The following is an 18,037-nucleotide window of genomic DNA, read 5'->3' on the forward strand; positions in this document are numbered from 1 at the left end:
TGTCCAGGAAACGATACGAGCAGATCTTGCAGTTCATGCACTTCAATGACAAACTTTGTGGTCCTCGTGGAGACCCTGAATACGATCGGCTCTACAAAGTTCGGCCCCTCATAAACCACTTCAACCAGACTTGTTTTCTCCCCATCAAGTTGTCTGTGTTGATGAGTCCCTGATTAAAGTTTTCTGGTCGCTTGTCATTCAAACAATACATTCCCAACAAGCGTACCAGATACGGGGTCAAGCTCTATAAGTTCTGTGACAGGGCCACAGGCTATACATGGAGCTTTATGGTTTATGAGGGTAAAGATAGTTACGTAGAGCCGGAGAACTGCCCTGACTACATAGGAAGCGCTGGCAAGATAGTGTGGAACTTGGTGTCATCCTTGTTCGGAAAGGGGAACCACTTGTACGTGGACAATTATTACACGAGTGTGCCACTGTTTAGTCATTTGTTTGATCATCAGATTGGAGCATGTGGCACCGTGCGACCTAATCGCCGGGGCTTTCCCCAGGGGCTTGTAGATTCCCGTCTTAGGCTGGGGGAGAGAGCCTGCTATCGGTGTAATAATTTGCTCGCTGTGAAGTGGAGGGATAATAAGAATGTTTTCGTTCTTATCTCCCTTCATGCAGACACGACGGTCCAAATTCATAAGGCGACTGGTATTGTGGAGAAACCCCTCTGTTTCCATGAACATAACAAAAATATGGGAGGGGTGGACCTCAATGACTAGTTGTTGGCGCCGTATCTAGTTGCCTGTAAGGCCAGATGCTGGTACAAAAAAGTGTCTGTTTACTTATTTCAATTGGCTTTGCTGAATGCTTATGTGCTATACAAAGCTTCAGGTGGAACTTTAACCTTTCTTTTTTTCCAGAGAGAGGTTGTCACAGACCTTCTGTATCCAGATGGTTCTGCACCTCACCATTCCCAACCAAATGCTGTAAGCCGGCTGCATGAGAGGCATTTTCCTTATGCCCTCCCGAGTACCCCTACCCAACGATCGCCCCAAAGAAGATGTCGTGTCTGTACCAAGCGCGGATATAGGTGTGACACCCGTTGTTATTGTCCACGCTGTCCTGGCAATCCTGGTCTTTGTCTTGGTGAATGTTTTGAACGCTACCATTCACTAGTGAAGTATTAGCGTAGGGTACAGCATTTCACAGGCTAGGCACACCAACACAGGGTCTCTCAAGATACCATCACATTTTGAGAGACTCGAACCGTTACAGTTGTTACAGTTTACAGTTCAAAAAAATAAGTGTTAAAAAAAAAAAAAAGTTAAATAAAAAAAAAAAATAAATAGTTGTCGTTTTATTGTTCTCTCTCTCTCTTCTCTCTAATTTTTTATACTTTACTGTTTACTGTGTTTTAGTGTTAACCATTTTTTTTTGTTTTCAGGTACGCCATTCAGCTGCAGCATGGATTTATTTATCTTGACAGCAATAGCGTTTTCTCCCACGATACATAAAGCCATGGCTCCAGTGCTGTAGGAGGTGATTTCACCACCACAGTTAAAAAAAAAAAAAAAAAAAAAAAGAAGAGCATATATGCCGAAGCATGGGGGCAGCAGGGGCGGAGGAGCGATTTTGCTCTTAATGCCGCGTATATACAGTCGAAATTCCGACGGAGGGCTTGCCCGTGGAAAAGTTCGACCATGTGTACGCGGCATAACTTTTTTTTGTGGGAGGATGCCCCCATGCTTCGGCATATATATATTTTAGGCACAGGTTGTGTTAAAAAATGTTTTATTTTTTATTGTTTTTTTTGGCATGGTAAGGTTTTACTGTTATACTGTAATGTTACTTTGTTTTAACGTTAACCATAATTTGCTTAGCAGGTACGCCATTCAGTTGCAGCGTGGATTTATTTATCTTGACAGCAACAGCGTTTGCTCCCACGATACATAAAGCCGTGACTCCAACTCTGTAGGAGGTGATTTCACCACTATAGTTAAAAAAAAAAAAAAGAGCATATATGTCGAAGCATAGGGGCAGCAGGGGCGGAGGAGCGATTTTGCTCCTAATGCCGCGTACATATGGTCGAAATTCCGACAGAGGGCTTGCCCGTTGAAAAGTTCGACCGTGTGTACGCGGCATAACTTTTTTGTGGGAGGATGCCCCCATGCTTCGGCATATATAAATGGTGCATGTATGCCCATCATTCGAAGTGAGTGGATGAAGGGAGGTATTCTAATGGTGGGCATACCCACCGATCAAGCTCTTTTTTTTTTGTTCAGCCAACATGACTCTCAGCAAATAGCTTGGGGTGTCTACTTTCCAAAATGGAGTCATTTGGAGGGGTTTTGTGCTATTTTGGCATTTTATGGCCTTCAAAACTGTGATAGGTAGTGAGGAGTAAAATAAAAAAATTAATGCCCTTAGAAATCCTGAAGGCGGTGCTTGGATTTCAGGGTCCCGTACGTGGCTAGGCTCCCAAAATGTCCCACACATGCGGTATCTCCGTACTCAGGAGAAGCAGCAGAATGTATTTTGGGGTGTAATTTCACATATGCCCATAGCATGTGTGAGCAATATATCATTTAGTGACAACTTTGAGAAAAAAAAAAAAAGTTTGTAATATTCCCGCAACTTGTGGCAAAATATAAAATATTCCATGGACTCAACATGCCTCTCAGTAAATAGCTTGGGGTGTCTACTTTCCAAAATGGGGTCATTTGGGGGGGGGGGGGGTTGTGCTATTTTGGCATTTTATGGCCTTCGAAACTGTGATAGGTAGTGAGGAGTGAAATCAAAAATGTTCACCCTTAGAAATCCTGAAGGTGGTGATTGGATTTCGGGGTGCTGTATGTGGCTAGGCTCCCAAAAAGTCCCACACATGTGGTATCCCTGTACTTGGGAGAAGTAGCAGAATATATTTTGGGGTGCAATTCCACATATAACCATGGCATGTGTGAGCAATATATCATTTAGTGACAACTTTTTTTTTTTTGTCATTATTCAATCCCTTGGGACAAAAAAAATAAATATTCAATGGGCTCAACATACCCCTCAGCAATTTTCTTGGGGTGTCTACTTTCCAAAATGGGGTCATTTGGGGGGGGGGGGGGGGTTGTACTGCTCAGCCATTTTAGCACCTAAAAAAATTAGTCATAAATTAAAAGCTGTGTAAATTCCAGAAAATGTACTCTAGTTTGTAGACGCTATAACTTTTGCGCAAACCAATAAATATACGCTTATTGACATTTTTTTTACAAAAGACATGTGGCTGAATACATTTTGCCCTAAATGTATGACTAAAATTGAGTTTATTCGATTTTTCTTATAACAAAAAGTAGAAAATATATTTTTTTCTCAAAATTTTCGGTCTTTTTCCATTTATATCGCAAAAAATAAAAATCGCAGAGGCAATCAAATGCCATCAAAAGAAAGCTCTATTTGTGGGAAGAAAAGGATGCAAATTTCGTTTGGGTACAACATTGCATGACCGCGCAACTACCAGTTAAAGCAGTGCAGTGCGAAATTGTAAAAAGACCTCTGGTCCTTAGGCTGACAATTGGTCCGGGGCTTAAGTGGTTAAATGTGCCATATTTAAACATATTGGAATTTTCTCAACTTTTATGCATATTGCTTGTGCTATTGGGTAAAACAAAAACGTATGACAATGTTTTTGGTGTAAAGACGCTCTTGTGGGCATTAAAAAGAGACAACTCCTGATGGATGATGACTCCTCAGATGTGGGTGTATTGTACTCCTGGCAGTGGCCACATGACAAGACCAGGAAGCCTTAGAGCCCTTTCATACTGTGCTGCCTAGGATGTCCGCGGTAAAGAGGTGCTATTTTTAACGCCGCTTTGCTGTAGTTTTAATGGCACTATTTGGCCGCTAGCAGTTTTAACCCCCCGCTAGTTAACGAAAAGAGGTTAAATCCGCCCGCAAAACGTAGTGGTATAGCAGCGCTGCCCCATTGATTTCACCGCTCCAAAGAAGATGCTGGCAGGACTTTTTCTGACGCCCTCTCAGTGCACCGCTGGAGTGAATGGAGCCGCTTATTTCAGGCACTATGAGGGTGCCATTTTTAGTGCTGTAGTGCCTGAAAAACGCCTCAAGTGTGAAAGGGGTCCAACTGTTGATTTTGTCACACGATCTGTGTTTTTCTACAGAAAATCCACCTAAATATTTATCAGAGAGCATTAGCACAAACTAAAAATTTTTTATTATCTGTTAGAAAATATGTGGCATATATGTTTCAAATATAATCTAGCCAATAAAACCACACTTAGAAATTAACTGCACAATTAATGAATGTAAAGAGCAGGGGCTCTGCTGTGAGATATTACCACTGAGCAAATTCAAATTAGATATCAAAAGAGCCGCGCTAACAGTGATAGTAAAAAGTTATACAATATTAATTAAATGATACTATAAAATGTCCATATAATTTTCTTTCTTTAAAGCGCAACTCAGCATAACTCCTCTTTTGTTCAGAAAAAAACATCCCCCCCCCGGGTGATCCATGTACATTGCAGGGATTATAACAACCTCTGTTGCAGATTCCTACCTTTCTGAAGCAATCCATGTCCGTTTGTCTGTCCCCGTGGGCTGAGGTTGTCTAATGCATGCATGTCCAAAGTCCAGCCCTCGGGCCAATCGCAGTCTACGTTCTGGTTTAATACGCCCCCCCTGGTGATTTGGATATATACCGTATTTATCTGCGCTGCCTCGGAGAAAGCAGTACAAGTGCTGTCAGATTACATGTAGGAGAATCTCCCGTTTACTCTGCGGCATATGTAATAGGAAGTCCCGTCTCCTGGGCTGGCATTGGACGACTGTTCTGTCTATCATAGGAAGCAGAATTTTGTATTAAAAGGCCAGAGAGTAAATAGGAGATTCTTCTGTATGTAATCTATTGGCGCTCGTCCTGCCCCCTCCAAGGCTGCAGATGGGAGTCTATCAGAATGCACTGATGGCAATGGTGAGGCTGCATTCATGGGCAATGGTGAGGCTGCATTCATGGGCAATGGTGAGGCTGCATTCATGGGCAATGGTAAGGCTGCATTCATGGGCAATGGTAAGGCTGCATTCATGGGCAATGGTGAGGCTGAATAGATTGCCACAAAGGCAAGATAATTTTTGTTGGGCAGTGTATTAGTCCTTAGACCAAATTTAAATGGTTCAAAGAATGTCAGGCAAAATGGTCGGCCCTCACACATGTTCAATTCATCAAATCTGGACCTCTTTGAAAAAAAAAAGTTTGGACAACCCTGGTCTACTGGGAGTGGTTTCAGAATTGTCAGTCAGCTGTGGCAGGTGAAGAGAACTAATGAGGAAAGCTGCTGGGCCTGCATGCCTTTAGATGTATTCCTAATGGAAATATCTCACCAAAAATGTAATTTTTGTTGCAGGGGATGCCTGAAATCTGACTTGTATCTTAGTGCAGACTACTGGGAAAATTGGTGAGCCAATCACACAGGCAGGAAATTATATTTCAGGGGAGTGGTCAGTACACATTCTGTGTACAGAACAACTCCATGTAGCCATATAGCATTGCATTTATAGAAAATTACAGGGCTGCAGATTGGAAAGGTAATTTTTAATAAAATTTGATTACAATGTGACTTGTGTCGCAATTGTACACGCTATATTATTCTTTTCTTTATTTGCTATTTTTTTCGCCCACAAAAGTTGAGTTACCCTTTAAAGAATAACTGTGCAAATTAAAGTCCAAGTGCAAGTGCAAATAGAACAGTATTAAGAATAAAGTGCAAAAAAGTGCAAAATGTATGTGCAAAAATGTAACCCTCTTCAGAAATTTAAAAACAGCCATGTAGATAGTGAACATCCATCACCATTACAGCATCCCAGCCGTGACACCACCATCTGAATGCAGACTTACGAAATTTGGCTGCGTTCAATCGAGAGAAAGAGGTCGAAGCAGCTGTGTTGTCAGGGAAGTGACTGTCATCAGGGGAGGTGGAAGATGCTGGAGGTCAGTGGCGTGGATGGCATTACTGGCTGATGGAAGAGCTATAGGAAAACCCTGGCTAGGGTGTTTGGACATATGCTCTACTGACTTATCTCTCATTAAAGTGTCCTATGAATTTGGCAAGTCTGCATTTCTTATTGAGGTGGTGATGTCACAGCTGACCTGTTGTAATGGTGATGGACATTCACTATCTAAAGAACATGGCTGTTTTTGAACACTTCTGAAGAGGATTACATTTTTGCACATTCGTTTTGCTCTTTTTTGCAATTTATTCTTAATATTGTTCTGTTTGCACTTGGACTTTACATTGCACAGTTATTCTTTAAAGAAAGAAAAATGTATGGACACATTATAGTATTATTGCAACATGTAATAATATTGTAATATTTTTTTACTACCGTATATACTCGAGTATAGGCCGACCCGAGTATAAGCCGAGGCCCCCAATTTACCCCCAAAAAACTGGGAAACCTATTGACTCGTGTATAAGCCGAGGGTGAGATATGCCTGTCCATCCCTGTGTGTGTGTCCATCCATCCATCCATCCATCCCTGTGTGTGTGTCCATCCATCCATCCATCCATCCCTGTGTGTGTGTGTGTGTCCATCCATCCATCCATCCCTGTGTGTGTGTCCGTCCATCCATCCATCCATCCATCCCTGTGTGTGTGTCCGTCCATCCATCCATCCATCCATCCCTGTGTGTGTGTCCATCCATGTGTGTGTGTGTGTGTGTGTGTGTGTGTGTGTGTGTGTGTGTGTGTGTGTGTGTGGCCTTGTGTGTCCAGCCTACCTGTGTCCCCAGCCTCCGTCCGGTCCCGAGCCTCCGTCCGGTCCCGAGCCTCCGTCCGGTCCCGTCCCGTCCCGAGCCGAGCCTCCGTCCGGTCCGGTCCCGTCCCGTCCCGAGACTCCGTCTGGTCCCGTCCCGTCCCGAGCCGAGCCTCCGTCCGGTCCCGTCCCAGGATCACCGCTCTTCGTCGGCGCCCATTTTCCTGTTCAAATGCCGCGCCTCCCTGTCTGTGATAGGCGGAACACAATTTCCCAGCAGTCTGTGTTCCGCCTATCACGGCCATCCTTTCATCCTCGTCCGTAGTACGAGGATGAGCGGATGTCCGTGATAGGCGGAACACAGGCTGCTGGGAAATTCAGTGTTCCGCCTATCACAGGCGAAGGCGGAGCCGGAGGCGCGGCTTTTGAATTAGAATAGAATGGCCGCTGTCTGTCTGCTCGACACGCTGATCGAGCGGGCAGACAGCGATGACTCGAGTATAAGCCGAGGGGGGCACTTTCAGCCTCAAAAAAGAGGCTGAAAATCTCGGCTTATACTCGAGTATATACGGTATTACTGTTTTATTAGCGACGCACTTTTGGTATATGTTCCAAAACCCACACTGCAAAGTATGTCTAATGCCCCGTACACACGATCAGACTATCTGGCGGACTTGGTCCAGCGGACCAGAGTCCGCTGGACAATCGGCCCGTGTGTGGGCTCCGGCTGACTTTTTTTCCCCAAAACGGACTTGGAAAGAAGTTTTGACTCAAAATTGTCTGCCGGACTGACAATCCGCCCGTCTGTGTGCGGACTTTTGAAATTAACGGACTTGCCCACACACGGAGAAAAGTCCTTTCATTTTGAATGCGGATCCAGGTAGACGGAGTCTACGGACTAGCGAAGGAAGTCAATGTCGCTGCCTCCATCGGCGAGATTGACACGTCGCTAGCCCCATCACCTGGTATGGAATTAAAGGGGAACCCTTACCCCAAAAGTCCATATAAGACCATTATCCGAGCACACAGCCCAGCCGGTCAGGAAAGGGGATGGGGACGAGCGAGTGCCCCCCCCCCGCCATACCAGGCCACGCACCCTCAACATGGGGACCCCCCACCCCAAAGCACCTTGTCCCCATGTTGATGAGGACAAGGGCCTCTTCCCAACAACCCTGGCCGTTGGTTGTCGGGTTCTGCAGACGGGGGACTTATCGGAATCTGAGAGCTCCCTTTAATAAGAGGGCCCCATATACCGGCCCCCCACCCTATGTGAATGAGTATGGGGTACGATGTACCCCTACCTATTCACCAGGACACCTTGGACAGCTCCGGTGGTCTTCTCCTCTTCCGTCTTGGGGGGTCTTCTCGGCGGACTCCTCCGCTATCTTCTGCTCTTTTACTAGGAGGAGCCCGGCTTTCTTCTTCGTCGTCACCGTCCGGGAGTCTTCTTCCGACTTTGGGGGTCTTGTCCCGCTCTTCGGTTCTTCTGCCAGGCCTCCGCTTTCTTCTTCCAGCTCTTTTAATAGCATCGCCGCCGCCTTCTCCTCTTCTTCTTCCTTGAGATGTTGACTCAACGCTCTCTCTGGCCGCAATGACAGGCACGCATTGTGCAGCGACTTACATAGGGACAAGGGGCGGGGTCACCGGGTGATGTCACATGATGACTCCGCCCCGTGTGATGTCACAGCTTCCTCACCCGGTGACCCCGGATGTCGGAGATGAGCACGGGACTTTCGGGGGGTCAGGTAAGTATAATGGGGGGCTGGGGAGGTCAGTTTTGTCAGATGTTTTTTCACCATAATGCATAGAATGCATTAAGGTGAAAAAACATTTACCTTTACAACCCCTTTAAGTAAACTCTTTCGGTGTACTAAAGATCACCACTGCTACTTGTGCATTTAGAGGGGCACACAGAGCCCTTGCTTGTCCAGTGTAGTACCAATACCTCACTCACAGTAATGGTATGGGGTCCCGCCCTGCACCTAGCATGGACTCAATACATGCACTTGACTTAACTCTTCCTCTTCTGTACCTGTGTACAGGCTGAGCACCCCAGTGGTGCAGGCCTGCTCCGATTGCTATGATTGCTCTAATCTCTGCAGAAGGAGTGCCGACCACTTCTCCCTCACTGCAAGAGACTATCTCACCTGTCATATGTATACACTTTCAACGAGCCACTAGAGAACCCTTTGTTACCCTTACTAACCACTTTATCTTCACACTGTATTAACTCTTGTACCGTTATCTTCATACCCTGATGTGTTTTGTGACTTGAACTGTAACTATGTGTGCCAGTTACTTGCATTACACCCCTTTAGTAACTTCAGACCAGGCAAAGCCAAAAGTTTCAATCAATATGATGCCATACACACACACACACACACACACACACACACACACAGTAGTCTAAAATAAAGGGCAATAAAGTGCAATCAATTCTCTAACAACCCTAGTCCCTAACTTCAGGCTTGTGGTTGCCCTAGCATAGGCAGAATCCATGCTTAATTTCTTCAGGGAGGACTGCAAGTCCCAGCAATCCCTTTTTGTAGTGGAAGCTCCAACCTTGAAATGGCACTAGGAATCCAGACTCCGGCAACAGCAGTGAGTGGGTCCGCAACAAGTGAGCAAGGCCCAGCCTCTCCTAGTAAGAACTTCCCAAGAAAACCCACCAAAAAAGACCCAGGAAACACAAGTAACCTTAACCTTCCCAACTGCGGCAACATTGCCCACTACCTGCCTACATGTAAACTAGGGTTAATGAACAGTATAGTTACCCACATACATTACAAGATCAAAACCTAAATATAAATGGACTAAGAAAGTATTGCAATCTGTGTTATATTATTGGGCAGCCAATGCGATTGCTCTTTGGAGAAATGCCAAGTGGTCAAGCCAAATGTTCCATGGCCAGATAGTACTATTCTCAGAGAAAAGGCTCACATTAATGATGTCCACAGTGCACAGACACACATACTTTTCCAATACAGGTATGTATAGATAACTAATACAAAGCCAACTTCACCTTCTAGGATATACCCAAGGTCAACCTTACAGCGCATTCCAAAAATGTAATATATTCATGCAGCCATATAACTATACAGTCATGCTATGAAAACACTCAGCTAAGGAAAGCCAACCACTAATTGGACACTAGTAGCTGATGACCACTGGAACCAAGGACTAACCTCTACTAGATCATCACACTAGGAGTGACTACCTCTACATCCTGGTAGGATGATTATTATTATTAACTGCTACAGCATGGAAGAAATTACCACTAAAATCTCTGGTCACTGGACTGGTCACCAATGGAAACAAAGACTGGCTATCACTATAATCAGGGACCAAAACAACCTGGAGATAACAAATTCACCAGGTAAATAGCATAACTGGTCCCTAAGTTCCAAAAAACAGTAGGTCTGCTGATGATATGATTATTACAAAAATGTGAGACTGTTTTGGGCCTCCAGTATGGTGCATCGTGGGCAGTGTTAGCATCGCTTGGAATTGGCATGGCATGCTGAGAAGACACATGTGCATGTTTACCGAATTCCCTTTTCTAATTTTCTCCTTTCTCCAGAGTACAATGTGTAACTCAAAACACAATTACACTGTTAATAACGTGTTCCACCCATACTGCTCTTCATCTTTGTACAAGTGAATCTGCTGACTTCTGCCATCATTCTTACTTTGCAGCCTGTGTAGTGTGAAATAGCATTAGTCAACTGTGTGAATCATCAATAAGTGTTAACTTTAGCATTACGTCTGGGATATTTATTTTTCTGCACAACAGGACCTGGGTGGTATCTTTCAATTGATGCGGAGAACCCTATGCAATGCCAGCTCAGAAACAATAAATCAGGTGAGTTTTGGGTTCCAGATAAGAATGTTCAATTCACTTTTGTAAATTATTTCAGGTTTATAGAGTAATATGTTGGCTTATTACTTTCCTTGGTAAAAGTAGTTAAATTAAAACCTGCTTGCCATTGCTTGCCTCCTAAGAATTCTCATTGTCTGCTTGCACTCCCATTCTCTACTTTCTGTGTCACTGACCTGGAGCAGGTCTACAGGTCCTATTATTATCTGTTCCATACCTGTTTCGGATCAGTGTCAAAATACTCAAAGTGAAGCCAGAGGATCAGCGTGACAATGAGGAAACTAACATTTTTCAAGGTTTGCAGTGGCAGAAAGCTTATTTCCTTCAAGAACAGCTTTCTTTAACTGTTTTGTCAACTAATGCATAAGACCAAGCCTTAAGATCAAGGATGTAACTAAAGCCACAGCAGCCCATGTGTCTCATGAGCACAGGAGGCCTAGTACATTATGGCAGCATAATGATGTCACAAGGAAGCAATAACATAACTTACAGATAAAATGATTTTTATATAGTTCAGATACTTATAACAAAATACCTTGAGATTTTTCAGAATACTGCTTTGTTGTAACCTAAACAGGTCCCAGTGGTATGTGCCCATCATATACATTCACACCCACTTCAGCTGTACTGCATACTTCCCTCATTTCACACACCAGGCTGAAGCTTCAAACCAGTCTGCTCAGGCATTTACACATCTGATAAATGGCACAAGCATGAAACGGACTGCATTATCATTACTGCTGTTGTAAAAAGCAGGCTGGTCTATTTAACCCAGGAAAAAGATGCCGCAACCCCATAGACAATAACTGGCTTATTTAACACTGATGAGCTAATGTAATTACAGACCCTGAAAATCACACACGTCAAATTCATCCACGGAAGTCTCTCTGTCTTAACTTACAAAATCACAGCCCTTCAGCTCTTCATATACACTCTTGCAGTACTGAAATGAGAAGCACCATGTGCTTGCATTTGTCCCTAGAGAGCTATATAATCCATGCATGACATTGTGCATCCCCAAGCATCCTTACCTGGAAAATACAGATACATTAAGAATATTAACAAGATGCAGCTCCTCCTACCAGTATTATGAAACACAGCATTTAATCTCTTCATCAGCTCTTCTAGGGCCATTTCATCAAATGTCGATGCTTCACTTGTAGCACGAGAAAGGATCCACAGAAAGCATTTTCTTCCCTCTGCGAAAGAAGCGAATAGGCTACAGCAGAGCTCCCTAGCACTGCATTTCAATTAGCTCCAGGTCCTTGCTTGACACAAAAGGCGGTGGTAAGTGAGCACACTCTCTCTCCACTGCAATACACAGGCGAGACGTTTGCGATTGGAGGCACAGTTATGATTCTCTATCACGTCAGGGTCACTTAAAAAGTTCGCACTGACAGTATTCTGCGGCAACGTGCTGCATCCTTCCACGGCAAATTTATATCCTCACAGCATTTTTTTTTTCTTTTCAGGGTCTAACCAATGACTGGGTAAAAGGATAGAGATTTTCAGTAGCAGCACAGGCGCAAAAAGACCGATGTCCTTAAAATTATTCTTTTAGACTACTGTCATTTAAAAAGAAAGAAATGGGGATATTTAAAAATTCTACATTTGAAAATGAATCACACAGCCACTGGCATGTTAGAACAAGAAACGCCACAGATTAGCTAGGTTATTGATCAAAGGCAATATCTTAGATATGCTTTATTTTGATACAAATGAAGTATAAATGCCATAACAATGGCCATAGTAGAAGGTAAGCCAGTAACAAGGGAAACATCAGCTACAGGGAAACACAGGCAATACCAGTACCTAGTCCTTTTCTGTCTGCCTGCCTTTGTTTTGGAACAGCTTCTAGAGTTCAGTTCCTATTTACACACAATTTGCGTATAAAAAGACAGCAGCAGTTACACAGTTTATGAAATCTCCACCTATTTACTAAATATCTGTGTCATTTATTGAATAGTTTTCTCAGTTTTATTTATCATTAACAAGCCTCCCATGTACAATATTTGGATGTACTTAGAAGCAAGCTTCATGTGCACATAGCAAGACAACTTTCCACATCTACGCTTTGTCTTGTTACGGCTGTTGTCATGCAAACTTCGTTCATGATTCTATCTTCTCTTCCATCTATAACACACCTGTCATTAGCTTGTGATTTCCTTCAGCATTATCTGTGCAAGTACCATCCAACAGAATTTCTGGGAAAAATACAGGAAGAACTATTGCAAGTAAGCCCCCATAAAAAGCCCTTCACAAAGACGTTTCCCTCTGAAAGGAACCACTAAGGCCTAGGATAGACACTTGATGGTCCAAAGCTGATCCAGACCACACTGAAGTCTAGATTTGTCCCACAGATTACAGCCTGGATAGGAATCCTAGTTTCCAGTACAATCAAAATCCTAATTCAAGAGCAAATATAGACTTCTGAGAAATCAGTTCCCTAGCCTTGAGAGCATAGTTCAGGGGAAATAGAACTAACAGAGTCACCAGATCATCCACTGCAAAGGCTGGGGGATCCTTTGGAGTGGACAAAATCCAATGTTCGTGTCTTCCGTAGGAAGTCCACCTGCCAATTTTCCACATGGGGGACAAGCATAGTGGTAAGGGTTGGGATGAGAAATCCCATTCAGGTCAAAATCTGATTTGTGTCCATGTCCCTGTAATTCAAAAAAATCAGATTACTCCCTGATAGTTAATGTAAGCCACTGTTGTGACATTCTCCAACTAAATCCAGGTTAAGTAACCTCTCAGGCAAGAGGTCTAGCATTGAAGTAATAACTAACGTGCCCTCAGTACTGGTGCATTGATTAAGAGGTTCGTTTTCTCTGACAGACAACTCCTTTGGACCATGAGGATACCTAGGACATCTCCCCAGCGTTATAAAGCATTTAGCGGCAACATCTGGGCCTGGTCCTGCCAGATAGATGAATGGGAAGATTCAGAGAATGCATCTCTCGTCTCACACACAGTCAGAATAGTGAGCAACAATGGTCTGGAGTGAAAATTAGGCTATAGGACTGCCTTACAGAGGACAATGCAAATACAGGGTAGCTTAGCTCCTGAACTGTGGAGTTCAAACTTGGGAGCTAACAGCCTGGAGCTTGTCCAGAACATAGAAAAAAACCTTGAACAGAGAAAAAAAAATAGGGTCAGACTCAGATAATCCAAGCAATGACACCGTTCCAGCACTGGCCCCTCCTGGACCTTAGGAAGATCTGCATAGTTTGATGGATGTTGGCTTACCAAGCCTGGGTCAATCACACTTTTGGAAGGGGGTCATTCATTACTCCACAGTTGAAGCAGAGCAAGAACAGAGGATAGCACCTTCGGAAGACATGAGGTGTAGTTGACGGGCTCAAGGAATAGAAACATAGGCTGAGAGACTCCAGCAAAAAGAGGCAAGGAATTGTAAGACCACTGGGAAAATAGTTATGCAGTAAGCATGCCACAAGTTCTACAGAGGCCAAAATGTCCCCAATATGGAGGGAGCAATGACTGATCTGGCAGTTAGGAAATTTGTACCCACAGGAAAGTGTATGGGGCGGATGCCCTCTTGGTAATGATCACTGGGGAGAAAAGCTGCATCAGAGCAGTGTTAAGGTCTGCCAAACCAAAGGTGACAAAAGTCCAAAGGTCAGGAGATAAGGAGATTGGTATTAGGATGAAACCCCTAAGGACTCAGGTTGGTCTAGAACAGTTGACTCAGAACTCATGCTCAAAGACTAAACATCAGCACATACCAACTCATCCAAAAGCATAGGGTACACCTCCACACTTGCCTCAGTGAAACAGAAGCTGCTGCAAAAAACAGAGAGGGATTCTGGACAATGAGAGTTAGCCAACATGGCAAGATGACACACAGAGATAGCCAACTGTATATGGTACATATACACACACAGCACCAACAAGGTGGGATCAGGACCCAGCTGCAGAACACGAGGGAGATTACTGGATTACCCAAGGCTTTAATACAAGAGGGGGGGGGGGGGTAAAGGCCACCTGTGATCAGGGCAGCAGAGGCTGTCTCACAACAGCCTGCATAAGATTTAGCAACATCTAAAATGTGACTCACTGACCAACTGCAAAACAGAAGGGGTAAATTGCCCCTCCTCGCCCCATGACTAGGTCATGGTCATGTAGGGTAAACAGAAGACAATGACTATAGGACCTTAGGCCACCAAACAAAATAAGGAAGGGAGACGGAAACTGCAAGGATAGTGTACCAATCACTAAGTGGTTAAATGCTGTTATTGGCTGAGGCACTCCAGGCCGTCAAACAACAGTAAGGGCCAGTTAACACCAGATGCAGTTCTGTAAAACTGAAATATGCTTTGGTGAGCAATAACTTTTGGACTTTTCATAATGGTTACATCCAAGTAATTGATTTGTGCGTTACTCCAACTAAACTCCAATTTAATGTTGTTGGTATTAGTGTTCAACCATTCTGAAAACTCAATCAGTGAGACCTCTGATCCCTGCCAAATAAAGAACAGGTCGTCACTGTAGCATTGGTAAAAAAATGAGTGCTTTCCTCTTTCTACCATAAATCCATTTGTCTTCCCACTCGCTCATAAATAGGTTAGCGAGACTGGGTGCAAATTTAGCACCCATTGCTACACCTCTCCTTTGTCTATAGAATTTACCATCGTACCAAAAATAATTGTGCATAAGGCAAAATTTGAAAACCATACTTAAAAACTTTTTCTGAATATAACGGAACGTTGTCCCTTTGGCAAAAAGCCCAATTAAGGGCCAGTAATGCATCAGTGTGCTGGATTATGGTGTACAACAATGAAACATCTGCCGTTACAAAATAAAGCTCAGCATTCACAGGGAAGACCACATCTTTCAGTAGTTGTCAAAAAAATTGTGGTATCTTTAAGATAGGCCTTTGTGTGCACCACACATCTGTAGAAAGTGGCCAAGATATTGACCAATCCTAGATGTAATAGAATTTTCCTTCATCTTTTTTGCTTGACCCTGTGTCCTGCTCTACCTCTTTGCGCATTGTCCTTGGAAATATGGTTGGGCTGAATGGTTTCTCCCACCCTGGAGGGTTCCACCATTCCTGTGTATTGGGTGGGAGATAAGGTTGCGATGGATGGACTCTCCAGAGACGATTCCCTCGACCACGTCCTCTGGAATGACCTCTCGTGCCTCTCCATAAAAAGGAGAGGGGCATGGAGATTGGAAATTGTAGTCATACCCCATGTTTTCCAAAGGTTCATAGCGATTCTGTGTATTCACCAAATATAAACCATTTTACCCTTAATTATTAGGGGGGTTCATGGGCTGGGAAAAAACATTTTTGCCTGATGGGGTGTTTGTTGCCCCTCTGTTATTCTGGGTTGTCGGCATTGGTATAGGATCTCTTTTTAGAGCCTTTACAGGGGGTGCTGTGGTATTAGATCTATTCCCATTATTGATCAACTAAGCACTGGAAGATGTATTATTCATCATACCTTCAAAGTTTTTTCTGAAATCACTGATGTCTCTACGAAACTTTATGTTTTTTCTTTTGAGTTTATAATTTTTTTTCTAATCCTTAATTGATTTCATTATTAAATGAATCAATTGTTGTGTTCCTAACTTACCCTGGAGGTCTAGAATCTTTTTCTCCAGTCATTTTTTTCTTTATACGTTTCTTTATACGTTTCAATACTAATTGGTGCAGTTTAAAACCTACACCATTGAAGAAATCCAACCACTCAGAGGTAGAATCAATGTCATCCAAACCATCCTGAGGGCACACTTCCCACCTGAGACTCCGCATAATAATCTTTTCCTTAAGATAATGCTCAAAGGTACAGATGTCCCAACAAGTGTGCACCCCTTTCTCCAAAGCAGTGAGAATACCATTAAAGTCTTCATTCACCTCCACTTTCTCCCTCTGTTAAAAAAATGTATCTAGGTTCAATTGGCGATTGTTTAAATAATTACATTAATAATAATAATTAATTGCATCCAGGATCGCTATGGGTAAATATACCAATATACAAAATAATAATAATAATTAATTGCATCCATGATCGCTATGAGTAAATATACAAATATACAAAATAATCTTAAAAAATATCACTTGCACTAAGTGTTACTGATCCCAGCGCTCAAAAAGATAGACAAAATTGATGCACTATAACTGCTATTATATAGAGTAAAATTATAAACATATCTAAGTGTATTCAGTGGAATTAATGGCATTCAATGAACAATACAATTGCACACAGACATTGGTCAGTGAGTGGAATTAAAGTCCATGGAAAAGTCCTTATAATGTGTGTAGTGTGTATCCCATCAGAACCATAGGAGAAGTCACTCAGTTCCTGAATACCGTCACCGATACACCATGAGCACATAAAATCCCCTTTGGTAATGCACGCACTGCAAGTAAGGATCAAATAAGCCTGATATCTCCACACAATAATGAACTCGTCCTTGGATCATACAAGTTCCTTCATGGAACGGCTCAAAAGTGAATCGTGCCAAAAAAAAAAAAAAAAGGGACACTCTGCATAGCATAATACTGTAATTTTATTAGGAAACATCCCCCACGAACAATATATGCATACTAGGTCACCAAAGGCAGCTGAAAAAACAGTAGACAGTGAAATAATACCAATAAACGTAACGCGCAGATTTACTGTAAAGCAATAGGGATTGAGGCTGTGCATGCCTAGGTCACCATAGGCTGCTGTACAAACAGTATACAGGGAGACATTACCTCCAAGGGGTACTCACAAGCTACAGCAAGGCAGAAAGGTTAATGACCATGCATGACAAGGTTACCATAGACAGCTATTCCAATAGTATCCAGTTAAACATTATCAACAAGGGTTTTTCATGGACCAGACCAACTGCAGAGCAGAAGCGTTTAATGGCAATGCGTGATAGACCACCATAGGCTTTTGGGGGGGGGGGGGTTGTGGAACACGCTGGAATGACTTGATCGGTCACTGTTGGGTAAGCAAATGTGTGGGCAGATGGAAAGGGTTTGTTTCCAGAGGTTTGTGCCCAGCTTGGGAAAAAGGTGGTGGTGGGCCTGGGCTGCTACCTCGGGGTACGGCCTTGTGGTCGACTCCACACATGCTTGAGAAAAAGTGAAAGTAAAGTGGTGCCTCGTGTCCAATAGATACAGGTTTTAAAACATTTTATTTTGAGTCACAATAAAATGAGGCCAACATTTACCGGGAAGCACTGGGAGCCCTTCATCAGGGCTGCTGTTGAAAGCTTTTACGGAAATGGTCCTGTTACTGACTTCCTTTGGCACAAGGATCATACTAATAGATGTCAAAATGCTGGCTATGGGTTCAGAGGTTCAGAAACAAGTTGGCCTAATTTTATTGTTGTGACTCAAAATAAAACGGTTTAAAACCTGCATTTACTGGACACCGGGCGCTCCTTTACTTTTACCTCTTTGCAAACCATAACTGTCAAGGGTTACTCAAA

At 43.3% G+C, this 18,037-nt stretch overlaps 1 protein-coding gene across 7 annotated transcripts in view; it reads right to left on the reverse strand.

Moving 5' to 3' along the window:
• MCF2L (MCF.2 cell line derived transforming sequence like) overlaps window positions 1-18,037 on the reverse strand; it is a 363,789-nt gene that overhangs the window by 237,649 nt on the left and 108,103 nt on the right. The window contains exon 1 of one of the 7 annotated variants that reach the window (XM_077482868.1): window positions 11,668-11,843. The exons of the other annotated variants lie outside the window; for them this stretch is intronic. Within the exon in view, the coding sequence (XP_077338994.1) occupies window positions 11,668-11,719 (52 nt within the window). The 5' untranslated portion in view covers window positions 11,720-11,843. Of the gene's footprint in view, window positions 1-11,667; window positions 11,844-18,037 lie in introns of those variants that run through there. 7 annotated transcript variants of the gene reach the window in all.

This window comes from Lithobates pipiens, unplaced genomic scaffold (genome assembly GCF_037356315.1).
Source record: "Lithobates pipiens isolate NorthernLeopardFrog02 unplaced genomic scaffold, aLitPip1_a1.2 Scaffold_16, whole genome shotgun sequence".
NCBI classification, from domain to species: Eukaryota; Metazoa; Chordata; class Amphibia; order Anura; family Ranidae; genus Lithobates; species Lithobates pipiens.